This window comes from Pseudochaenichthys georgianus, chromosome 5 (assembly GCF_902827115.2).
Source record: "Pseudochaenichthys georgianus chromosome 5, fPseGeo1.2, whole genome shotgun sequence".
In the NCBI taxonomy this organism is placed as follows: Eukaryota; Metazoa; Chordata; class Actinopteri; order Perciformes; family Channichthyidae; genus Pseudochaenichthys; species Pseudochaenichthys georgianus.
The window spans coordinates 22,784,569-22,812,020 of NC_047507.1; the positions used below are offsets into that span (position 1 = coordinate 22,784,569).

Genomic DNA, 27,452 nt, shown 5'->3' on the forward strand with positions numbered 1-27,452 from the left:
TTACCATCACGATGAATTGCAATGACTTTAGTAACCCCTCAACATTTTATCTGTGTGATATAGTGACTGGTATAATGATAACAACACTGTCAAATATAGGATAGGATTCAGTGTATGTGTGTATCATGATATTTGGAAGAGGAAAGTGGGACCTAAGAAAGAGGGACAGTGTGAGAGCGGGTGGAGAAAGACACATCTGGACAACTCATCTGTGGAATACTGAGGTCATGAGTCACTCCAACCACATGCGCATCATTTCCTGTATGTTCACCCCTGCCATTGGTTACTGCTGGCCTCTGCCATGTTGACTGTAAACATAAACCTTCTCCTCCTTTTCTGTCACTCTCACGCGCCAGCAGGCTGTCCAAAAGAACAACTCCGCTGTCAAGCCAGTCCCTCCAGATTATGGACTAGAACAAAAATCTCCCCTTTGCCATTGTATTTGTTTGTGCTGACGCTAAGAATCTGCAGTCAGATTTACATATTCCTGACATCATTTGTCATCATAAACATAAAGATGTATATGTTTTTGTTTCATATCCAACACCTATCTATGCCATATAAATGGTCCTATTAACAATACAAGTCCTTCAAAAAGCATCTCTGCTGCAATAAACAATTATTATTTTACATGCTGATTATTTTCTTGATAAACCTTATTTATTATAAAATGTAAACAAAAACAATTGAAAATGTCCATCCCAGTTACTCAAGTATCAAAGTGATGTTATTTGTGTCAGTCCAAAACCCAAGGGATTCAGTTTAATATGATATAAGAAGAGAAAAGCAGGACATCTCCATATTGAAGAGGCTGTTTCTTTGTCATTGATGCATGCAAAAATTGCTTTGACCATTCATCGTTTTTTTTTAATAGTTATTTTTTCTGTTGGTCGACTAATCAATTTGTCGTTTCAGATCTACAATATCTACTAATATTGTGACTCTGTATTTGCAGTGCCCCTTTCATTGCTTCCTGATTTCAGCAATTCACCCGTTATCCTTCATCATCAGTAATGCACTTCCTGTCCGTGCTCCACATGTGTGTATAGGGATGTGTGTGCACGAGCGCTGCAGTGTGTATTTGCGCCGGGAGACAACCCAGCTGAAGCTGCTGGAATTTCCGGGACATTCTTCTGGCCCTTAATGTCCGATCCAATGTGAGCTGAGGTTATGGTTAGAGCTGCATGGTTATAGAAACACATGTGGTTCCTAGTCTTTCAGTAATTCTGATCACAATTATTAAGCACAAATACATGTGTCTAATAGGAAATCTTCATATCAGGGTGGCACTGTTTCTGTTATTTTGAGGAAGGTGTTATGTCTTTTTTTTTGGGAGCAATAGCCTTTATATTGTGCTAAGAACCGATGTGGGGTTAGCAAGGCGACGAGAGGCGCATCAGGTTTTATCTTCCTCTTATTGAGATGAGGGAAGTCGAAATGTCTCATGCATAATTATCATGGTTCGGAGCTTGCCTGATATCCTCTGGTTTGAAATGAATATATTTCCAGATGACAGCCACACCGCGCTGAGCCAGCATGTGGAGGACAGAGCCGCCCGCCTGTCATGATTTGGCCTTTTCGCTTTCTATGATGGCCTGTGCTGAGAAAGTCATTTCTGTCATGTTAATACATTCTTTAGTCCCATGGAAAAGGGAAGTGAACGGAGGCGATCTGCCGCATAGCAAGTGGAAGTGATCGGTCACAATGCATGCTTGCGAGCACAAATCAGTCCTTTGAATATTGTTTGCTGAAAAAGTATGACAATGCACATCTGTCTACCAACTCTCTAAAATAATACATAGAGACAATGACAAATTCCTGCTGGCTTTGTGTGAATACATGTATTGTTTTTGTGGCTAATTTCCCACTGATTTGCAGTGAAGACCAGCTGCCTGAAAACACAGCTTGGAACTGAAGGGAAAAAAGTGACAACCGGAGTGAAGAGAAGCGGGTGTGTGTGAAGGCTTTTGACCCGTAGGTTGTGTACACTGTGGAGCAAGCACGTACACAAGTCTGAATTACGCAAGACTCTTCCTGAAATGAAACTCAAGCCATGGAAAAACACAGCTGTTTTAAATATAAATAAGCTGCCACAATATCTCTGACTCACAGACTGTGCATAATCATGAAGGAATTGATGCTCATCACTTCAGTTTTGGCCACATTTCTAGAAATCTTTTCTCCACCTGTTTATATTTGACTTAGTAAGTAAGTCAAACACATTTGAATCATTCAGATTTAGAGGCCCAGCCAAAACGCCATCTGAAAATAATGTTAACCAGAAAAACAAAAATAATTCAAGGTGAGGGTCAGCCAAGGCAAGTTTAGCCGAAGGTAAGGCTTTTCTATTGAGAGTATCGAAGGCCAAAGGTGAATCAGGATGATGTAATGTTCAGATCCTTCAGATAATCGTTACAGGCAACTGATTCTAATTGCATTCATTTCCAGATAGGAACAAGACCAAAAACAACATTGAGGCTTGGTGTGTTTGTTTTTGTGTGTGAGAAAACAAACTCTTAGTTTGATTCTTCAATAGTTTCAAGGTCCACTTGCTTGAGGAGCCGTTGGCGATGTGGATGTCTGCAGTTCTATTTTTTTCTGTATTTCAGTTTTTTACGCATCTACTGTGCTAATAAGTAAGTGCTTTATTTTAGCCTGATCTGCATGAAAAACGGAATCAAACTTTCTGTCTAAAATTCTTCACACATATATTCTTCATCCATTCTATATGAAGCAAGAGAAAACATTTGTGATTGCTTTTCATACAGGATCCAAGCAGGATCTCCTTGGAACGAGACACGGTTTGTGAATTGTATTTCCAAACATATTTTTTGTAGAGTAGAGCAGGTCTGTATTTTTACACTGTGAGCACACTACAAAAACTAGAAAATGTATCTGCAAAAATGTATGAGAAGTCTGACAGATGGCCAGCAGCCACAGGTGGTGTTCACTGTTTCATCAGTTATTGCCACAGAAGCCGCAGTGAACATTCACCTTATATGTCGCCTCCGAAATATTAAAAAAAATCACAATACACACAAATGGACAAACCTTTCCTTCTGCCATTGTGTGGAAACTTTTTCTGAGGTTGTATTATACGGTATGTTATGTGTGAATAACTTCACTGTGTGTACTCCGGCCTGTGCAGATCATGCTGTGCTTTGTAAATGTACCAGGGGGAAGGGGCTTTTTGCTGCTAATGTACTCACGGTGCAGGCTGAGGGAGATGTTGATCACTCTCTCCTCTGTGAAGCTCTTCAGATTGGGGATCTTGGCACATTTGAGGTGTGTGGAGGAGGGGGCGTCTCCTACGTGGATCCAGCAGACACTCTCCTGGGCGTAGATGAAGTCCATGGCTGTGGTTTGTTTGGTGCTGGTGGACAGCAGGCTGTGGACCGTGGTGCCGCTCAGGGAGGTGGCTTGGATGTTCTGGGAGTTGGCAATCAGCAGGACAGGCAGCCGGTCTACTGGTACTGTAGCGTGACATGAACATAACTAATGTTTAACAGGAGGAACATGAACAGAACATCCACACAGTCTCAGTAAAAACGAGATTACATTCAGTCCTGCTGCTATTACTTACCATTCTTGGCTTTGCATGAGCGGTTGTCTGGCTGGGACAAGTACCCCTCCACACAGGAGCAGGCGTAGGAGCCTTCAGTGTTGGTACAGGACTGACTGCAGGTCCCATACACACTGCACTCGTCAAAATCTGAATCACAGAAACATAGTCTTATTAGGATTAGCAAATAAATTCAAGGTGAGAAATTAGTACAAAAACAATCCTGTGTTTACCGCTCAGTTGTAGTCTGCCGGACTTAGTGCGTGATTCATTTAAGATGGCGTGTTGGACAAAACAACCATTACACCAGTCAGGTTACCAAGAGTTGCTCATTGTGTGACTCCTCTATAATCCCAATGGCTGCTTAGATACGAATGTTTTTCTGGTAAATGCTCGGCACTCCAAGGGGCCTTGAACTACCCACTGCGTGTTCTCCATTTGATTCAGCTCCTCCAAAAGCTGAGTAAACACTGGAGCAGCTTTGGACTGTAAGAGAACTTCTTAAGGCAAGCACGTAAATGTATGTTTTTTGCCGATGCAACATAGTCATCACGTCATTTCTGTCCTTCTGACATTTTGGGGAGGACAAAAATGATTTCAAAGCTCTACTATTTTTCCTGACACTTGAGCCACATGCTCAACAGCAGGTATCACAGACAGTTGCTTAGAGGAACTCACCTTTGCATGTCTTTCCATCCGGGCTGATCTCAAAACCACTTTTACAAAAACAAGCAGGGCCTGATGGAGTCACCGCACAGCTCTCCTGACAACCCTGGAGCGAACAGTTGGACACAAACACTGAGGGGAGACAAAGGAGGGAGGGAGGGAGGACAGAAGACAGGAGTGAGCTTTTGGAGTAATGTGCGTGGTAAAACAGGAAGACAACATTACATTGTGTAAAGAAGCGACTTAAGACTTAAGTTGTTGATTCATGTTTCTTTGCCGTTACTGACATTGTCATTAGGCTGAGAACACTGCATCAGTCATTCTAAAAGGAGGTGGATTTGTGCATAATTCTGTAATAATCCATTTAACATACCACTAAACCCATTATACTCTCATAACTCGTTTCATTCATCTTGCCAGGTACTGTTTATCAGAGGACCCAGACAGACGTGCCTGGAGGTGACAGGAGAAGGTGCTGCTGAAGCTGCTGTTTTACACTGTTACCTCATTCACACCAACGCAACTCCAGTTCAAGCTCCGTGCTAGAGCTTTTCAGGTTCAGAACCGGTTCTTCGGTTTAGCTCCGGCTCTTTTCACATTGCCCAGAGTCCGACTGGTGCTGCGTCATTGCGTCATTGTTTGCGTCATGACGTAACCGTTTGCGTGCATGCTTCATAAAGCCAAACCGCGCGGAAACCCCTCACAGCTGACACCAACAACAACAACAATGGCCGATTGTGCTCCAGCTTCCTCTGTACCTCTTCGGAAGACCAGATTCCCAGTAGGTAGCTGGTCTTTCAGTGGACCACTGCTGCTTGTTAAGTTTCTCCATCGTTGTGTACAAACTGGATACAACGCCGGCTTTTTGTTGTTGTTCAGGAGTTGATCCCGCCCCTGCCCCCGCCTCGACGTAAGCGTGACGTATGCGGTGCTTTTGCTCTGGCCGGACAATTTTTTGGTGCTTGAAACGAACCGGATTCCGGAGCTAAGAGGCTGCTCCGCTGCGGTGTGAAGAGGGAAACCCGGTGCTTTTCAAGCTCCAGCTCCGAACCGGCCCTGAAACACCGTTGGTGTGAATGAGGTATTTGTGGGGAATATTAACAGCTCAGCAGGGTGCTGAAGTGCATAAACACTTGATGTGACTGGCTTAATTGTGAACTGCGTTATGACTCGGGCCCTCCTCCTGACAATAAGGCACATATAATAAGAACAAAACACTCATTCAGCTCAGTTTCCCATCAGCTCATCAGTATTACAATTGGCTAAGGGATGTTATCTACAGTGTGGTTAAATGAAGAAGTGTGACCACTGTTCATGTCAGCGTTTCATACAAGGACTGCCTCTCATATAAGTGTATCTTCATCTGTCCCTGAAAACATAAAAACATCCATTAAACCTGAACGTCACAGATGAGAGGAATACATTGAGAATTAAAAGACACATTTAAGCCGGCAAGTGGATCGGATGCAACACTCAGCTCAGTACATAAGTAGCAGAAAGACAAAAGGACAACATCAAGTGCTGGTAATGTGAACAATCAAGCTAATGCATCATCACACTCATCAACAACGTTTTACTTTCTAGAAACCATTTCCCCTAAATGTGTTTTTCATAATAAGAACTACTGGTCGACTTCAGCTCATCTCAAGGAATAACAAAAGCAACATTTACCACTGTAGTGCTTACTGCTGTACCAATTGGTAACTGATATTAAAGTGGGGCATGACTCAGTTGTACATTTGCATTTGCTAAATGTCATCATATTGCAAAGATATTTGATTCTCATTTAACAACAAAATCCACTTTTCACTTTCATGTTTAGGTTAAGGTTGATAATTACTCTTAGTAAAACAATTATAAGATGTAAAACCTGTACATAGAAAGCCAGAGATGCAACAGAAATCTACAAATACTTGAGCCCTGCCATCACGATCAATACCTCCCCACCAGCCCAGACCATCTCCAAGGTGACACACACATCAAATATAGAAGGGCACAAACATGCAACTATCACACCTTCCAGTCAGCTGACCGACACATAATGGAATCTCAACTGAGTTTCTAGCAGTGCACTGCACATCCTGGGAGATATACATCAAGAGACAGTGAGTCATAGTCAAACACACACAGTCCTGTCAAACCAGGCTGAGATCTATCAGTGATTCACTTTGCCCAGAAAACACTGGCAGACAATTCACACTAGCATAACACCTCCGGAGAGCGAGAGGAGGGATCAAGAATCTCACCACACTTTCAAGATTAAAGAAAAAAAGCCCATGGGTTTGGTGCATTACTGTACTGTGCCTCTTGCATTGTGGCGCTACATGCATTTTCCAAATCAATAACCAAGGTAAACATGAACAGCTTCAAACTGCTGAGCAAGAGAAGCTAAACCATGCAAATCAGCAGATTTCTCTCCCTGCATTTTCAGCAATTACTCCTCATTTTGAATCTTCTCTGCATGATAATAAACACCAGATGAGTTACTCCATATTACCAGTGGCCTCCTGCTATCTCAATACAATGCATTGAATATTACAGACACACACACACACAACTCTTCCTGCTGCTCTCCAGAGGCTTGCTGGGACAACCACAGTTCAAATTACAGACATGCCGGGAATTTTCCAAAACAAGTCCAAGCATCGAACAACCAAGATGTGTTTATAAAACCAACATGGGCAACAATGTAAACAACCAACTGTGACACATACCACCAAATATTTAACCAAAGAACACTTCTATATTTGGTTGAGAGTGCAAACCACTCATACAGTATGTTTTTTTTTTTTAAATCAACACTTAAAACTCACCTTTTCTCTCTGACTTTTGTTTAATTATTTATTTATTCATTTATTTATTTAGTTATTTATTCATTTAGTTCTTTATTTTAATATTTATAACATAACATAGGATTTCATAAAGTATTTTTAAAATAGTTTATACATTATTCGAATATAGGAATAGTAGATAGGATTACTTAAAATATAGTACCTTATATTTCATATTTTTTCCCTTTAGACCCTTGCGGTGTATTCTTAAAAACCCTTACCCTTACCCACCCCCCATTTTCCCTCTGCTGGTCTATGGCCTTGTAGAGGGTAACGGGGTACAGAGTCGCTTAGATAAGCGGGGGAGTGCATCTGACGAAGAGATAGGTTGTTGTGCTCCCTATCTCTGTTTCTTATCCTATATCTAAGAGAACTGCTCGGGTCTTGATAGATTGAGTGGGGAAGTTCATGAGATCTTTCTAGAGGGTTATCAAGAATAACTTTTATCCAATGACCTTTTCCCTCTCTGTCTGTGTATTCTCTTGTTCCGATTAACCCAGCCAAATCTTTTTTCTTGTTTTGTATCTATATCTACGCCGGGATCCGGAGTCGAGGCTGATCCTCTTGCTGTAATCCTGTGTCCTGGATCCTCTATCCTGAGTTCTGGATTAAGTCGTGGACTTCGGGTCGTGGCTGAACCTGTCTCTGCGGTCCTGCCTTGGGTCTCGTCATGCTGCTTCCCTGATGGCTTCCTCAGGATTGTAGCTGACATCCTCGTGGATTCATCTTCAAGTAGTAATGATTTTATGTGCTTTTTTAACGATAAAATTGTTACTCTTAGAAACAAAATTAATGACCTCTTGCCTTTGACCAGTATAGTGTTATCAACAGCTCCTGGAAACGTAAGTTCTAATATTACACTAGATAGTAAACTAGAATGCTTTTCAGCCATAAACCTTGAACAATTAAATTCAATGATTCTCTCTTCTAAACCATCAACGTGCATGTTAGACCCAATTACAACTAAGCAGTTGAAGGAAGTTTTTCCATTAATTAGCACTTCTTTATTAAATATTATGAATATGTCTTTATTATCAGGCTATGTTCCACAATCATTCAAAGTAGCAGTGAAGAATCTACGAAACAAATTATCTAAAGATCTACTAACTATGGATGGCATTAATTTGGCCTCCAGTGAGACTGTAAGGAATCTTGGTGTTATATTTGATCAGGATTTATCCTTTAACGGGTACATCAAATCAATTTCAAGGACTGCCTACTTCCATCTGCCTCAAAACTATGCAGAGAAACTAGTCCATGCATTTGTTACTTCTAGGCTGGATTATTGTAACTCTTTATTATCAGGATGTACAAAGAAGTCAGTCAAGTCGCTTCAGCTGATTCAAAATGCTGCAGCTTGTGTACTAACCAGAATTAGGAGAAGGGACCACATTACTCCTGTTCTGGCTGCCTTACACTGGCTCCCTATAGAACACAGGATAGAATTTAAAATTCTTCTTCTCCCCTACAAAGCCCTTAATGGGCAGGCGCCATCTTACCTTAAAGAACTCATTATACCCTACTGTCCTACTAGGGCATTGCGTTCCAAGAATGCAGGGTTGTTGGTTGTTCCTAGAGTATCTAAAAGTACAATGGGAGCCAGAGCCTTTTCTTATCAAGCTCCACATTTGTGGAATCAGCTTCCAGTTTGTGTTCGGGCGGCAGACACCCTATCCGTTTTTAAGAGTGCGCTTAAGACCTTCCTTTTTGATAAAGCTTATAGTTAGGGCTGATTAGATTCAGCCCCTAGTTTTGCTGATATAGGCTTAGTTTGTCGGGGGACATCTTACTTCTTCCTTCTCTCTGTCTGTACCTGTGTACTCTCATGTTCCGATTAACCCAGCCTCCCCAAATGTCTTTCTTTTTGGTGTCTATATACGCTGGGATCCGGAGTCATGGATGATCCTGCGGTCCTGTGTCCTGGATCGCGAGCGCTGGATCTTGAGTTGTGGCTGTGGTCCTGGATCATAGGTCCTGGATGGATATCCTTGTGGATTCATCTTCCTATTATACACACATGCATTTCCAAACATTTGGACTACCTATGTTGCAAATGTATTATCTTTTCAATTTACACACGGCATCTATTGCACGTCTGTCCGTCCTGGGAGAGGGATCCCTCCTCTGTTGCTCTCCCTGAGGTTTCTCCCATTTTCCCTTTAAACTGGGGGTTTTCTCTGGAAGTTTTTCCTTGTACGATGTGAGGGTCTAAGGACAGAGGGTGTCGTTTTTCTCATACTGATATTCTGAACAATCTCTGCTGTTGTATTTGCTGTAAAGTGTTTCTACTGTAGGCTATTTTTATTATATGTACAGCACTTTGGCTCGACCAAAAATCGTTTATAAATGTGCTATATAAATAAAACTTGATTTGATTTGATATCAAGGATGACACCTGAATCGAACACATTAACCCCTAAGAAAATAAAAATATATCAACGAGAGATATTTATGAAAACGACACAAATATACACAGCAACCTCCAACAGATGAACCTAAAGTTAAACCAAGAAATAAGCAGCCATTTTGTCCCCAGAAAGAAGAAAAAACCCATTAGACATATCTGTAGTGAACACGCACGTGCGCGTGCGCGCACACACACACACACACACACACACACACACACACACACACACACACACACACACACACACACACACACACACACACACACACACACACACACACACACACACACACACACACACACACACACACACACACACACACACACACACACACACACACACACACACACACACACACACACACACACACACACACACACACACACACTCTTTTACCTCAAAGCACAGCCAGCCTGAAAGTGCATGAAAATGTAATGCCCTTCCCGGAGCCTCTTTCCATGTTTCTTTTATTAATAATTTATAATTTCTTGACCGAAGGTGTAGAGTGGAGATGACTTATTTATTTATTTTTGAGAAAAGAGCGGAGGAAAATTTAATGAGGCTAGATATTTCATTCTGCACACTGGGCCTGTCAAAACCTTGGAGGTGCCTTGGATAAAATAACTATTTCATATTTGGTTCAGATTCTTAGTTTTTGAATTTTGTAAAGGTTGCAGTTGAGACATTTTGGCTATGGCTATAGATTAGTGATTGAGCAGTAATGATGCATGTTCCTCTACTTCGCTTTGGACCCTAGATGAGGAAGTCATCAGTTCCCTTTATACCTTTGTCATATCCTAAAAATCCATCAATACAGTAGAAATATGTTGGTCTTTTGCACAATCAAGCGTTATCATTAGATTACTCAGCGTCGTCTACTTTTCGTCACATTCCTGTAAACTTTAAAAGGACCTGACATTTTTAAGACTCAAACTACTTCCCAGTTTTAGGTTTCCAAATGACAACCTCCTTAATTTACGGCGGTAAAAGAGGAAATAATGCCATTCTCAAGATGTCAAAATAAATTGGTTTTGTCTACTTGGCATAGAGAAACGCAACAAAAAAGACACTATATTCTCATTACTATGGCAAATCAATCTGTTACTGTGACTTTCTGTGAGTATTTTGAGAACGAAAGATAAGATAGTCGACAAATAGAAATGAAATCGCACTCCCTACTCCCCATTCTTTAACACAGTCAGGACGCATTACCACAAGAATTCTGTTATTTATCTGCACTCCACGTTGCATACACCAAAAAGCATGTGTGTGTGAGAGACAGTGGTATACCTCTGCAGTGTGGTCCCTCGTCCCAGCCATCAGTACAGTCTGAAGCCCCGTTGCACAGTTTGCTCATGTGGATGCATAGCTCCGTCCCGCCACACTGGAACTCATTAGGGGGGCACCGCGATACGGTACTGTGCGGACCTGAGGAAACACATACAATTTTCATTTACTGAAAAGCAGGAAAATAATCGTTTGTAATTGATTGTAGTCTTTTTTTTGCTACTCTATATCAAAATTCAGCCTAGTTCCAGGTCATGAAACCCTCAGCAACTCTACAAAAACAGTACATCTGAGACAATATATGTATATAGTTGTGTATATTTTAATGTTTAACCTTTAAAATGTCTGGTTGAACATTGGTTCTGTTATTGTCTCCAATTCCCTCGAATTAGAGACAACATAAATAATAAGATAATCCAACATAAAAACATACACAGGCCTGCATGTAATTCCTGCAGAAGGTTTAGACCTAAATATATTAAATCAACCAAAACACCAAGATACACTGTAATGGTGACAACATTTAGGGTTCAATCAAACCATTAATGTAACCAAAATATTGTGCTTCTCAGTTGCAATATTACCTTTTGATTCGTATATTGAATGTGTAATTTAATATCCCTCTATCAACTAAAGCCAAAATACTTATTATTTTTAATAAGAAGCATTCTCATCAGGCCGAGACACAGGGGCAATGTCATGCAAAAACACCACTATTACTCTGCACCGCCTTATCTTAGTACAGCAGTACATGCATTTCCTAAAGGCCCTGACACACCAACCCGATGTTGGGAGTCAGAGGCCGTCAGAGGCTGTCAGGCATTCGCGGCCGGCGCCGTAGTCAGGTTGGTGTGTCCCGCACCGTCTGCCGTGACACGCCTTATTTGGACTGCCTGACCCGATGCATGGCCGATTCAACATGTTGACTCGGCCATGCATCGGGTTAGGCAGTCGGACCAAGCAATCACTCTGATTGGCTGTTCAGCTAGCGAATCAGAAGCAAAACGGAAGTGAGGGACGTAAACAAACGATTTAAGAAGTCACACACAAGCCTCATCCCAATACCCCTCCTCGACTCCTCACTTCCCCTCCTCCGGGACTTGACCCGGAAATCGATCAAGACACGCCATGTTGAAGGACGTCCCAATAGCTAAAATGCACACGGAGGAGTCGAGGAGGGGTGAGAGAGGAGGGGTGCGGGAGGAGAGAAAGTGAGGATACACCAAGCGGCAAACTGTCGGGTAGAGCCGTGAAGCCAATACGGAAGTGTCACACACTGCAGTTCATATATTGGCCGATAGGCGATGGCTGCAGAAAGGAGCAATTTCCATAGACCCCCATGTTAAAATGCCCAACTTTACAGCAGAAAAAAAAAAATTTCTCTCCCTGGCTCCATACATTTTATTATCGATATAGTTAGATTCCACCTTCATGATTATGGATCTGAGAGTGAATTGTTTTCTAACGCGACCCTTTTAGTTATATTAGGTCTTAAAGTGTGTGCATAAATTAGGGCGTGGTCACGTTGAGTGACGGCTCTGTCAAGTGCCTGCCGCTGTTAGCTTCTTGTCTCTCTGCTAGCTGCTCCGTGAAGCTACTGGGACTCTGCCTGCTCAGCTCATCCAGGAAACACAACTTGAAGCCGGCCGTGGTTGTTTGTTCTTCATGCTTATATATCGGACTATTGTGACTGTGCGGTTAAAACAGACGGTGCATGAATGCGGTAAGTGAAATTCGAGTGCTTTATTTATGTGTTAATGATTTTAATCAGCTACGTAATGAATGGTAAGGCTTGGGTTAGTATGTAAGCTAGTGGTAGCTACATCGGTGCTAACGATTGTAATCGTACCCTCCAAGTTAAAATCATAGACTGTATATATAAAGGTTAAAACGAAATAGACAAGTGTTAAGTGGGATAATACTGTTGAACAAACGGCTTCTGTTTGAGGTTGATAAAATAAGGTTACATCCTTGTAACTTAGAGATATTTTATTATGTAGGTAGAACTGGATGCATGTAAGGTTAATTTAAATTGGTTATGCTCAAGTATGTAGACAAGTTAATGTCGAAGTAGTGTATGTGAAATCAACCTCACAATAAGATGTGTGTATATTACAATTATTAATGTCATATTTCAAGATGATTACTTAGATATTACAATATGGTTGGTTGAGCTGGAGTTCATTATCGAGCTTACACGTTAACGTCACAGTCATCTGAAGAACGAACCCAAACCTTGTTGTTTTTATTAATTGCATTACCAAATGGGTATCAAATAAACAGTAAGCATTGGTAACACAACTTCCAAAGTTACAGTAAAATAAAAAGGACCCTGACTCGGACAATACACAATACACAATCCAACATGTCCAACAGAAGAGAATCAGTTATATTGTTTGTACACATGGTACTTTACATATATATCTGTTTGTTTAAGATGTCCAGGTGATGCAGACAGGCTGGACCAGAGAGTGAGAGACAGAACTGGACTCCTCACAGCAGTGAACTTCAGCTCAGGTACAAAGACTCTTTTTTTCTTACTGTACAAAGAATCAAGAAAGATATTGGTTTAAATGAATGAAGTATTGACTTGAATAGACTGATATACATTCCAATAAACAATACTAAATACTAGATCACCTACACATCAGTTAAGTTGAGGGGTTTTTCCATGCAAAAAGTTACATTTAGCAATATGACTTTGTCAGCTCTCTAATTTAATTGAAGGCAAAGATTTATCTCTCAATATTGTCTGTAAAAAACGTGGTAAAAGTGATTCTTTCAGTGAGACAACAGAGCAAGCTTCTACAGTTGCACTACGTTTTGATAACAGTTAAATATTATTTTGATAATAACATATATTTCAATGTTGATGAATTTCATACTGTTCATTCATAATCTGATTGTCTTTGTAGCTCATTGTTTAAATAAAAAAAAAAACATTACAATTACAAAATAATGATATCTACAGCCCCTAAACATACAAACACACCGCTTTCATAAATAACACACCTGTTCTGCAATAATATGTTTTATGTTTCCTGTCATTTTTGTTAGGAAAGGACATGCCTGAAAGACACGACATGTTCTCCTTCTCTGAGGGTCAAGAAGAACATCCAAGACAGGGTGTCCGCGGGGTCTTAAAAAGTATTAAAAGTTGATAAATCAATTTAGCGAAAATTAAGGCTATTAAAAAGTATTAAAAAATATTAAACGGCATTTTCCAAGGTATTAAGAAGGTCCACAGCAACGACAACATGAAACACCCTTTAATTTACTGAAACAACATGTCGGGAAACCCCCTCAAGGCGGCCCCATGCATAGCGTGCCATAAAATGCTGCTTCTTATTTTAAGTTGCGTTGCCTTGCTCCGCTCTGTGGGGGGGGGGGGGGGGTTATCTGCTGGTGGACTACCTGAGAGATATACAGCAGGAGAACACGCCGTCCAGCGTCCACCGCGGAGAATAAACAGAAGGGCGACCATGACAACCATGCTCCGGGGTCTTCTTCGCTGCTTTTGGTGTATTTTGTGGCGGCAGCAGCGCCACTTACAGGCCTGGCATATGTACTACAGCGTTTCCAGCATTTCCAGCGGTCTAGTGTGAATGGACACGTTAATGAATCTAATGCGTGTGAACGGAAGACTTTTTTGCATTTACGTTTTTCTGTATGAGGCCCCTCGTGGGGCCGGGGTCTAAGCCAAACTATATCCGGTCACAGAGATCTGCTATTTTAAAGTAAGGTCAACACATATCTACCCTAAATATAGTCTATATTAAGAACGAGAAAAGTCTTAACATATATATTGTTTTTTGTAAACATATGACAAATGTGTGAGGGTGATGACGTCAGAGCATCGTCCTATGTGCCGGGCTTGGCCCCGGACAGCCCCAGCCCAATTTAACCCCTGGGTAATTGTGAGGGAGCTCCTATATGGCATTACCCCGCTGAAGCTCATGAAGTTTAATATTTCATATTTCAAAGTTTTGTCAATTGTTTTGTTTATTGGTCAAATACTGGTTTCTACTGGTTTCTGATGGTTCTACTGGAATGAAAGAGCACAGAAGCAACAAAGCAGCATGCTGCATTAACCAGAGAGGTTGAAGTTCATGTGAAGAGGAGGCTTCAGTATTCTGTCTGCACTCTGTTTAGTTGTGCTATCTTACAATCAATAGTAAATGTGAGATAAAGTGTCGCCAATGTAACCGGTTAGAACTCAAAGTTGCGATGAGGTCTTAAAATGTATGGAAAGGGTCTTAAAAAAGGTCTTAAAGGTATTACATTTGACTTCAGGATTCCTGCATATACCCTGCAAGAGGATCATTAAAGGCTGATGCTATGAGATGTTAAGACCAGTACAGGACATTCACTATAAACAACTTTTATTGTAAAAACAGTCAGCTGATCGAATGCAGCTATTTCCACATCTACACTCCATCAGCTGATTATTTCTATTTGCCTCGCTTTATGAGCTTCACATCACCTGTGCCTTGTACCGCAGAGTTTGCAACGTCACAAATAAATGGGGCCAATCTTCAGTCAGATGTGAATGTGTAATCTAACATGTTCAGTAAGAATAATGGACAAAAGGAGAGCAAATACAAATACAGTTTATTGAAATGTGAACCAAAAGTTAATCAAATGTTTTAAATAAAAAGCAAATATGGACAGAAGGTGTAAACCTATTAAATGTATAAATAAACACATTTAGTCAAATAAAGTGACAGACTAGGCCTGTGCAGTTGGTATCAGCTATGCCCAGCATGGGCTCCTCCATCAGGCCTGGTCCTCCTCGCAGAGGAAAGACCCTCAGTCCTCTCCAAACCAACAGACAGGACGTCCATCACAGAGGTTTCTCCCTGAAGTCTCTGCAGCTCTCTGGACACCACGCTGTCTCAATCCGTCCACACTGAATATGAGAGGGGGAAAATGAAAATAATAAATGCTTTAGACAATAAGAAACATAAAGTTGACTGTTGAGTTGCTCAGTTTTTTTAGATTGTCAATACTATTACTGTATAACTAATATCTCAGGTTAAGAGGCACCTTCAAATAAAGATTGGTCTTTAAATACATGTTGTCTTTTGAATTGTTTGTCTAAAGTCAAGGATCTAGAACTGGTACTTAGTTTTAATGATACAGTCTGGTTATTATGCTGTTTGGAGGAGGCATCACAGGTAAGAGCACTAACTAGCTAACATCACATGTACCTTAGCTTGACTTAAATGTATTAAACGTATGGTTAAGTGATATCAAAATATAAATAACTAATGTCATGCAAACATATTAATATTTGCTTGATTCCAGAGTTGAATTTAGCACAATTGCATACAAACGTTAAGGGGTTTTAAGATTCTGAAGTATTATGCTAAAAACTCAATAACTTAAATTATTATTTATAGTTTTGCTGAATAGTTTCATGGCCGCTTACCTTAGAAACGTAAAATGCGACGGCAGTGTGCAGATGGGGAGCATGTTAGCTTAGCTTGGTAGCTTCAGCTAGCTCTGAAACTTCCAGCTGGGTGGCAGCAGGTCCCGCCTCGGCTCCGCCTCTTTGCCCTTATTTGGAGCAGGCTGGAGAAGGCGGGAGTTGAACTCTGACGTCACTGTTGAGCCGTTAGTGGCCGACTCCGTCTACTAAGGGCTTCACGGCAACTGCAGAATCCTATGGGTGACGTCACGGACCCTACGTCCATTTATATACATGGGATACACGCGAGCAGACTGAAGTGTTTTGAGGAGGGGTATTGGGATGAGGCTACAGACCAGTGTTGCCAACTTGGCGACTTTGTCGTTAAATTCGGCGGCTTTCCAAACCCTCCGGCTACTTATTTTTGTCAAAAGCGACTAACGACTCATCTAACGACTTGTAATGGTGTTATTAGGGACTTTTCTGGTGTTTGGAGACTCACGTATTGTTCTGCAGTCAACGAGCTGCTGTGAGCCCCTCAGCCCTCCCATAGTACTGACAGGCGCGCAGACTCACAGTTGCCTCCCGCAGCAGCTCAGCTGCAGTCAGAGCAGAGAGGAGACAGCCACACTCTCCCGCGTCGAGACAGCTTCAGGCACTTAATCACCTCGTCCACTGTGTGTGTGCCTCTCTGTGACAAGCTAAACATCCACGTAGGTCATCATGTCACAGTCTAAACTGTATTCACAAAAGTACAGAAAGGAGTGGGAATCGAACCCTGAGTTTAAAAGATGGTTGAAGCCATTTATTGGAGATGACACACGGGCAGTGTTGGGAAAGTTCACTTTCTACATGAACTAGTTCAGTTCACAGTTCACACATTTTAAAATGAACTAGTTCAGTTCATAGTTCATAATTCAAAATGTTGAACTAAAGTTCATGGTTTCAAAAATGAACTAATTTATAGTTCATAGTTATTTTTTCAATAACGTTGCTGCGAGCTATTATTTGTCTCCTGTACGATGTTAATGGGCCATTTCAATTTTTACAATATCCTCAGAGGGCCGTACAAGTTATTGACCTCTGCTTAAAAAAACTAAAATCACAGCTCATTCATTTCATTCTGTGCAAAGAAAAAGCAACCTCTTAATCCAGATATCTCACCATGACTCGCGTATGCATGCACGTGCAGGGTGTGGCGTGACCACCAAAACAGAAAGATAATTTATGGACACAAGATGTGTGCAAATGTATTTAGTTTCCTATCCATGTGAACATGATTTAAGTGGGGGGGACTTAACCTCCTCTAGAGGGGTCCGGGGGGCATGCTCCCCTGGGAAGATTTGTTGCACTTTGAGAGCAACATTAGGAGATATATGGACACATCTCTCAACACCCAAACACAACTGTAAGCAGATTTTCTTTTAATGTATGGATATTTGACAAATCACTACCCTTTCAAACTGTATTCTTCTTTATTAATAATTGTCATATAGTATTTTATACCTGTTTACTTTATTCTCTTATTTTTTTTATAACTATAATGATCATATAAAGATGTGCCTTTACCTCACTGTTTGTAGAAAAAGCTTCTTATATTCGTTAGCATAGCTAGCTAACCAGATGCTAATGATAACAACACAGTTATTGACTGTCTGATCAGTATGACAGATGAGCAGATCGCCACTGGGCTTTCAACTAAAGACACAGACACGCAGAAACTGCGGCATGTGTATGGATTTATCGGTACTGCAATTTCTGAAGTGCTTGAGTGGCGTTCTGGTGCTCTCCGTCAGAACTGCACCCCTGTCAGTCGAGACATATACCACGTGATGACACGTTAGGCTCGTGTTGTGTTCAAGGACCCTGACCTTGGCCAGGAAAAACAGGCACTCGCTCGTTTAATTTTTTTGCGGTCTAGATTTTTTTAATTTTTTGCGTGTGTTTATAAATTACCTCCAAATTGTCTCGCGGGCCGTATACGGCCGGAGGTTCCCCACCCCTGCCGTAGAGTCTCACTCTGAGCGAGTGCTGCTGCAGCTGCTCTCGGCTTCGTCCATACTAATTCATTCATTCATTCAATGCTCGCCGGTTCCGCGGTTCCACATTGTTTGTTGTGAGGAGTCTGATATATTTAGTATATTTATATTTTAGTGCGACAGCCAGGGGTGACAGGCGCGTACGCGTCACAGGCAGCTTGCTGTTGCCAGATTGGGTGGTTTTCCGCATTATTTTGAAGCCTGTTTACGGTGTGTTTTAACTGGGTTTTCGGCTGAAAGGCATATGAAATCTGGCACACTTTTGAACGCCGTTATAATACAGTGCTGAGAATGAACGCACTTTTGAACGCCGTTATACATCGCTGAGAATGAACGCGTTCTCAATTACGTTCATCTAGCGGAAATACAGTACGTTCAGTTCACGTTCGCCCAAAATATGAACGCGTTCATGAACGATCGTTCATTGAACGCGTTCAGGTACATCACTGCACACGGGCATACTATACTGCCTTTATTGTAAGGGAGATTTCTACTAAAAACTACTCAAAATATTTCTACTTTCTACTATAATACATGATAAAATAAGTCTTGATTATATTTTATAGTGTTCGGAATCTTCAAAGTTAACTGAAGTTATCAAATAAATGTAATGTAAAACTGAATCAAACCATAAACAAGGTGGCCTGTTGGGATTACTATATATATATATATATATATATATCTGCATTATTTTATCCCACTTTATGCTTTGCTCTTGCTGCTTATTTTACACTGATTTTATATCTTATTTCTTACTGATGTAAAGCACTTTGAACTGCAATCCCCTGTATGAAAGGTGCAATACAAATAAAGTTATTATTATTATTATTCAGATGGATGTTTCTGCCCCTCTGTTCATTCTCCCATTATCCTCCTCAATCTGCCTAGAAGTATTGTAATGTTGTAGCTGTTACTATAACCAATACTAATGCTAGGGCTGCAACTGACAGTTATGTAGGCACATTGTTATTGTTTCTTATCGTTAACCCCTCTTATGGCTGATAGCTCCATTGCCGCACGAAACATGTTTTCGATGGACGATAGGTAAATGGAACGCACACGCTATTTGCTGTTTGTTTATATCATGCAGTCTGTTCTTCTTCTCTGTCTTTCGGTTGTTGCCTCTTTTGAATGACGAATACACACTACCGCCGCCTGCTGGTAAGGAGAGTTATTGCCACTCATGCACTGAAGTCTTTGCGGTGTGTTCCCGTGCGACACATGGCCAAGACGCAGGAGGACACGGCGACGCAACCGCCGGCGTCGGCAAGTCCTCTGGTGACTGCTTGGTGTGTCAGGTTTAAGGCCCTGACACACCAAGCAGTAAGATTGATCTAACTCTGGGATCTTTGTCATATGCCCTCTTCCTTTATCACTTTCATCAATTTTGTCTCAACTATAAACTGTTCAGTAAAGCAGAAACGCTTTCAAATCAATCTTTATAAAACACTGCCCTTTCTTGCTGCCACTGGATGACAGATTTTCTAAAGGAGAGCGGACGTGTGTGTCTAACTGACATTGTATTTGTCAAACTGGAGCAACACAGAAATGTTTCCAAACCATCTATCCCTCATTGAGTGCCCATCTATCCATCTGTTCCTTCATGTCTGGGGATGTTTCACAGCAATCAGGCTATGATTGCACAAAGAACAGATCTTCCAAAGATCCCTCATGCTCACCCGCATTCAAAATAAATCTGCCACCTTTGTTCTGTCATAAGAACAAGAACAATCCTCAACTATTGTCAAACATTATGGAACAACACCGGACACCATGTGACAATCAAAGATGCTGAAGGTCTCAAAGCCCTTCATGATCCACAGATGAACCTTGAGGGCCATATCAAATGAATTAAGTCCTTCAATTAGTGACTAAATGCACAAATGATGTCAGGATCTGTGTGACTCAGAAAAATGTTTGAGCAATTACACTGATTGCACACTTGCAGAAATTAATCAGAGCCCTGTTTCATAATGTTGGGACAAAAGAGAAAACTTTGTTCAAGTTAGGAAACACGTTGTGAGCTTCTCTTTTACCATTTCTGCAAGCATGTTTTTGAAACTAATATGTTTTCATAAACCTACTCTGAAAGAACATTACAAAGGCAACTTAATCTCCGTGTCTCAGACCAAGTTCTTTGTTCAAGAATCTATTTTTGCCATAAGCTAGCTGTCTTGTTCCTTTACTATGTTTCCCAACACTTCAGCCTTACCCTTCTCATCCATCATGTATTTACATTCGTTTTCTCCTCCTGCCAACTTAGCAGACTCAACCACAAGGCAGACATTCAAAGAACCATTGTGGCAGCAAGAGATGGCCACGAGAGAAAACTAGCAGGAACTAGAAACACACCATTATCCCAGATGGAACTGGCCAAATGACTACCATCACTACATTTACACTGTACACACATCCATCCCAGAGGCAACACACCAACAATAAGCACACTGGCAGTAAAGTGACATGCAGGCCTGTTATAGGAGCATGTGCTAAAAGAGGATTATGGGTTCCCTAGGAAAGAAAACATATTCGTCTGGAGTGCATGAGTTTGGCCAAAGCTGCCCCCTTCACTAAATATATGCAGCTTAACTTGATGTAGAGTTGTATGTTCTGCAAAAACAACTAGACAAGCAGCCAAGGCTTTTCTACTTAATGACCTTTCTTTTTACTGAACTCTTTTTCTTGGATGGTGTTTTTGCCTTGTGACTCTCTGGCCTCTCTGAAGAACCAGCACCTTACCGTGGTAGAGAGGTTTGTGTGCCCTGATGAACCTGGGGGCTGTGTTGTCTGGAACCTTGTGTTCCTGGTAGGGTCTCCCATGGCAAATTGGTCTCAGGCAAGGGGCCAGACTAAGATTGGTTCAAAAGACCTCATGAAAGACGACACAGGAAGTGAGGATACCCGGCCCGGAGGAAGCCCGGGGTCCCCTTCTGGAGCCAGGCCCAGAAGGAGGACTCGTCGGCGAGCGTCTGGTGGCCGGGCTTGCCACGGAGCCCGGCCGGGCCCAGCCCGAAAAGGCAACGTGGGCAACACCTCCGCTTCTCCGTCCCGCGGGCCCACCACCTACGGGAAACATCGATGGGGTCGGGTGCGCTGCCAGAAGGGTGGCAGTGAAAGCGGAGGGTCTCGACGGACCAGACCCGGGCGGCAGAAGCTGGCTTTGGGGACGTGGAACGTCACCTCTCTGGGGGGGAAGGAGCCGGAGCTTGTGCGGGAGGTGGAGCGGTACCAGTTGGATCTGGTTGGGCTCACCTCTACGCACAGCGTCAGCTCTGGAACCTTACTTCTGGATAGGGGTTGGACTCTATTCTTCTCCGGAGTTGCTCAAGGTGTGAGGCGCCGGGCGGGTGTGGGGATACTCACAAGTCCCCGGTTAGGTGCTTCGTTGTTGGAGTTTACCCCAGTGGACGAGAGGGTCGCCTCCCTACGCCTGCGGGTTATGGGGGGGAAAACTCTGACTGTTGTGTGTGCTTATGCACCCAACAGCAGTTCAGAGTATTCGGCCTTCTTGGAGACCCTGGAAAGAGTCCTGTATGGGGCTCCTGAAGGGGACTCCTTAGTCTTGCTGGGAGACTTCAACGCACATGTGGGCAATGATGGAGACACTTGGAGGGGCGTGATTGGGAGGAACGGCCCCCCTGATCTGAACCGGAGTGGTGGTTTGTTACTGGACTTCTGTGCTAGTCATGGATTGGCCATAACAAACACCATGTTCGAACATAAGGATGCTCATAAGTGTACGTGGTACCAGAGCACCCTAGGCAGAAGGTCCATGATCGATTTCGTTATCGTATCATCGGACCTGAGGCCGTATGTTTTGGACACTCGGGTAAAGAGAGGGGCGGAGTTGTCAACTGATCACCATCTGGTGGTGAGTTGGGTCGAGTGGCGGGGGAAGCCTCTGGATAGACCTGGTAAGCCCAAACGTGTAGTTCGGGTGAACTGGGAACGTCTGGAGGAGGCCCAAGTTCAGGAGGCCTTCAACTCACACCTCCGGCGGAGCTTTTCGGGCATTCCTGTGGAGGTTGGGGACATTGAACCAGAGTGGTCGGTGTTCAAAGCCTCTATTGCCGAAGCCGCGGTGGGGAGCTGTGGTCTCAAGGTCCTAGGTGCCTCAAGGGGCGGTAACCCTCGAACCTCCTGGTGGACGCCGGTGGTCAGGGGAGCCGTCCGACTGAAGAAGGAGGCCTTCAGGGATTTGTTATCCCGGGGGACTCCCGAGGCAGTTGCAAGGTACCGACAGGCCCGAAGGGCAGCAGCCTCATCCGTGGCCGAGGCAAAGCAGCGGGTGTGGGAGAAGTTTGGAGAAGACATGGAGAAGGACTTTCGGGCGGCACCAAAGTTGTTCTGGAAAACTGTCCGACACCTCAGGAGGGGGAAGCAGGGAACCATCCAAGCTGTGTACAGTAAGGATGGGACGTTGTTGACCTCAACTGATGGAGTGTTAGGGCGTTGGAAGGAACACTTTGAGGAACTCCTGAACCCGACAACTCCGCCCTCTATGTTAGAGGCAGAGCTGGAGTATGACGGGGGATCAACACCAATCTCCCGGTGGGAGGTCACTGAGGTCGTTAAACAACTCCACAGTGGCAAAGCTCCGGGGGTGGATGAGATCCGCCCGGAAATGCTGAAGGCTCTGGGTGTTGAGGGACTGTCATGGTTGACACGTCTCATCAACGTTGCGTGGAAGTCGGAAACAGTACCGAAGGAGTGGCAGACCGGGGTGGTGGTCCCCCTTTTCAAAAAGGGGGATCAGAGGGTGTGTGCCAATTACAGAGGCATCACACTACTCAGCCTCCCCGGGAAAGTTTACTCCAAGGTACTTGAAAGGAGGGTCAGGCCGATTGTCGAACCTCAGATTGAGGAGGAACAATGTGGATTCCGTCCTGGTCGTGGAACGACGGATCAGCTTTTTACTCTCGCAAGGATCCTGGAGGGGGCCTGGGAGTACGCTTATCCGGTCTACATGTGTTTTGTAGACTTGGAGAAGGCGTATGACCGGGTTCCCAGGGAGGTACTGTGGGAGGTGCTGCGGGAGTATGGGGTGAGGGGGTCTCTACTCAGGGCCATCCAATCTCTGTACTCCCAAAGCGAGAGCTGTGTCCGGGTCCTCGGCAGTAAGTCGGACCCATTTCCGGTGAGGGTTGGCCTCCGCCAGGGCTGCGCTTTGTCACCAATCCTGTTTGTAATATACATGGATCGGATTTCGAGGCGTAGTCGTGGGGGGGGGGGTCTGCAGTTCGGTGGAGTAAGGATTGCACCACTGCTTTTTGCAGATGATGTGGTTCTGATGGCTTCATCGGTCTGCGACCTTCAGCACTCACTGGATCGGTTCGCAACCGAGTGTGAAGCGGCTGGGATGAGGATCAGCACCTCCAAATCTGAGGCCATGGTTCTCAGCAGGAAACCGATGGACTGTCCACTCCAAGTAGGGAATGAGTCCTTACCCCAAGTGAAGGAGTTCAAGTATCTCGGGGTCTTGTTCTCGAGTGAGGGAACAATGGAGCGTGAGATGGGCCGGAGAATCGGAGCAGCGGGAGCGGTACTGCAGTCGCTTTACCGCACCGTTGTGACGAAAAGGGAGCTGAGTCAGAAGGCAAAGCTCTCTGTCTACCGGGCCATTTTCGTTCCTACCCTCACCTATGGTCATGAAGGATGGGTCATGACCGAAAGAACGAGATCGCGGATACAAGCGGCCGAGATGGGTTTCCTCCGCCGGGTGGCTGGTGTCTCCCTTAGAGATAAGGTGAGAAGTTCGGTCATCAGGGAGGGACTCGGAGTTGAGCCGCTCCTCCTTCGCGTCGAAAGAAGCCAGTTGAGGTGGTTCGGGCACCTAGTTAGGATGCCACCTGGGCGCCTCCCTAGGGAGGTGTTCCAGGCACGTCCAGCTGGGAAGAGACCAAGGGGTAGACCTAGGACCAGGTGGAGGGATTATATCTCTTCGCTGGCCTGGGAGCGCCTTGGGATCCCCCAGTCAGAGCTGGTTGATGTCGCCAGGGAAAAGAAAGTTTGGGGCTCTCTGCTGGAACTGCTACCCCCGCGACCCGACCACGGATAAGCGGGAGAAGATGGATGGATGGATGGATGGATGGACTCTCTGACCAGTGTTTTATTTTCCCAACGAGAAAGAATTCTGTTTCTCAAGTCTAACAAGTCCATGTGTTGCCAACAACTTTGTCCATGGGCTGTGAGAAGACGGAGGAACTATATTCCCTTCAGAGAGAGTGTCTGTATTTTTGCATAATAATTCAATCAAAAATCATGCAGTTATCTAGGTCCTATAATCTTCTTACAGTTCTTTCTAAATCTTGTTAATGAACAGATTGTTTCTCATGTGTTTAATTAATGACCAAACCGAAATGTACAAAAAAGAACTTCTGGTTTCTCTGATGGTCTAAACGCTTATTGATACAATTCTTTCTTTTATTGTCCAACTGATTATTTAACAACAATTCAACAAAGATGCATGAACTTCTCTTTTCCTTTAATTTTCAATTTTTACGATGCACTATTTGAAACGGATCACTCCTCTTTAGGGCTCAGTGTATGTGCAAAGTCAAACACTTCACCCACTCTCCTGCTTTTTACCATTTTTCTTCTTCAACATCTGTTGACCCATTTACAGTAAGTGTTTAAATGGGAGAGCAGTGAGTGGAAAACCAACAAAGTGAGGAATAATGATTACAAAAGAGAAAGTAGACCGTGAGGACCGAGGGGAGCACCTCATACACAGGAAGTGGACAGAGCCCCATAAGGCTTCATTCTTGGGCGAGCTGGCAGCGGTCGGCGAGGCCACGGTGGAAAAGGCATTGCTAATTTGAATTAAACAGGGTCTATTATTCAACATTCCTCTGCTGCGAGTGAGCCAGGTTAACAGGCCCAAACTTTTTTCTTTGAGAAGTTTCTGTTTGCTCCGTTTAATAGTTTAGTAAAAAATCTACACAGGCTGGCTAGTACCGCTTCAACTACTATGTTCTGTAGCTCAATTAAGGCACCCAAGGAAAAGGAAAAATATCCTGGTGTTCCCATCATCGACCCATACAGACTATCCTTGTGACAGGGCCAGAGGGGGAAAACCAAGGCTGGAGATTTGACAATTATGTTCCTATGGAGAGCTGGAGATTGTTCCAAGGCTTCACCTCACTGCCACAGACGTCACAGAGTCGTAAGCAGATACCATTACTGATTTCACTTCCTCCATAGGTCAACAAATGTGTCTCAGAAGCTAACACCTTTAGCCTTGTTAAAAAGTGGATTGCAATACCAGAATAGAAGCAATATTAACATGTGATACTTTTCCAAGTCACAAAGTCATAACGAAGCCTTTTTTCTTTAAGCATCTACCAAAACAAGAGTGCCACATGCTGGAGTTTAGACACCTTGCACGAGTGGAGTACTTAAGCCGCTACACATAGAGGTAGATCACATGCACTTTTCCAGTGCTAGGGAGGTCATAGAGGGTGGTGAAGAAGTAGGGGGGTGTAGAAAACTAAGGCTATTGTTTGGATCACACAAATCGGCTGTGACCCCCGACAAAGCTGAGCCGCAGTGCTGTAAGCAGCGTCACGTGCTACGCTTGATCTGAACTGTGGGGGGGGACGGTGGCAATGACCATGGAGACACAGTGGTGAAAGCGGAGCTGGCACTTCACAAATATGTGCTGTTTTTGGATACATATTTTAACACATTTATCTTGATAAGACTGCCAATAATCTTCAGTTTCTCCTTTTACAAGTTATTAGAATTAGAATCGATTATTCAACTAATCCAATAATCCAGAAAATGCTGTTTACAGCCTTTCAAATATGGATTTCCTGCTCTTCTACGTTTTGTATCATTACAATAACTAACATTTGTTTGGGACTGACGAAACAAGACCCCACCTTAAAGAGACATCACTTTGGACTTTAAATGACAGGGTTTTACTCAATTTTCTGACAATGTTGTATACCAGAAAGGTTTTTGGACCAATTGAGAAAAAGCAGACTAATCGATGATAAAGAATAATCTGTTTATTGCAGACCTTCAAGTAACAGGCTTGTAGAATTATTTTACTTAGAAATTGTCTCACAATCTGTGTTTGGTCTCCAGTGGTAGAAAAGAAGCCCAGCCGACTGAGAAGGAGTCCGGATCTGGGTCTGGATCAGACTGTCCCCGAGCCCAAAGCTTGTTAGGCTTTGGGGATTTTCCATTCACTAGCTCATGCTTCCCCTTGGTATGCTATTCAACACAATGCTTATTCAACCAATAACAAACACACAAACAAATAATAAGCAGTGCCAGTGCTAAAAACATAAAAAGAACTTTATGTGGGCCAGAATGAGGCCAACTGTTGTGAGCAACAAGGCAGCCTTGAGTTTCTTATACATACTACAAACACTTCAGCTTGTGAAACAATGAAAAAAACACACATAGGGCCTAGATACCCTTCTAATAAGCAAGTTATTAAAATATAATTGGGCTACTCTTCATGGACATCAACCGTCCCGATAAAGCTGAATAATTTAACATGTTGATTGATCCATAAATATCGCTCATGAATAAATAGTGTTGCACCAGTTTACTGCTAGCAGCTCATGGCGACATACTAATACTAGGTTTCTCTGGCCACTAGTAGCCGTGTCCCCACAAACCGGATGGCCCGCCCTGTGATGCTCTTGGCCCTCATGACACATTCTTGGACGGAGCACCGTGATCTAGACCAAGCAGCCCCGAGGCACCCCTTAACCTCCCTCCTTCCTCTGCCCTGCCAAGGAAACAAAACTCCAAACATTTAGGACACGGCACAGAAAAACAAGACGCAACAACACCAGAGCTTCAGACTGAGGGAGGAATCAGACACAGGCTTGTCAAAGAAATCATGGGCAGAAAAAGCGCAGCAACAGCTAGCCACAGACTGCTTTGTGCAATAATACCACTGTTTATTTCTGACAGCTCTCCGATAAACACTTCACTCTGCAGGTGAAAAACAACACATTATCTGCCACTCTAACTGTACCTGTGACTGCCTGACTAATACTAAAGCGAGTTTATTTTCAGCTACATGAATTTCCTATGTCGAGGCAATCGCATATTTCAGTTTAACAATGTTTTTATATTGCAATTATTGTTATAACCACCCCGTCTTCCAAGCTGTTGGCAGACAGTGTGCCCTCTCTGCACCCTGCACTTGATGGATGGATCTTTAGTGTCTGGCTGTGTCTCCTTACCGCTTTCCTTACAAGATATCAACTCCACATTTGAATTCCA

General features: G+C 43.2%; 1 protein-coding gene across 2 annotated transcripts in view; it reads right to left on the reverse strand.

The window, feature by feature from the left end:
• LOC117446331 (low-density lipoprotein receptor-related protein 1-like) overlaps positions 1 to 27,452 on the reverse strand; it is a 119,583-nt gene that overhangs the window by 70,169 nt on the left and 21,962 nt on the right. For both annotated transcript variants that reach the window (XM_034082491.2, XM_071203148.1), the window contains exons 3-6: positions 10,758 to 10,895; positions 4,241 to 4,360; positions 3,584 to 3,712; positions 3,210 to 3,473 (exon numbers count right to left, since the gene is read on the reverse strand). In XM_034082491.2, the coding sequence (XP_033938382.1) occupies positions 3,210 to 3,473; positions 3,584 to 3,712; positions 4,241 to 4,360; positions 10,758 to 10,895 (651 nt within the window). The remainder of the gene's footprint in view (positions 1 to 3,209; positions 3,474 to 3,583; positions 3,713 to 4,240; positions 4,361 to 10,757; positions 10,896 to 27,452) is intronic.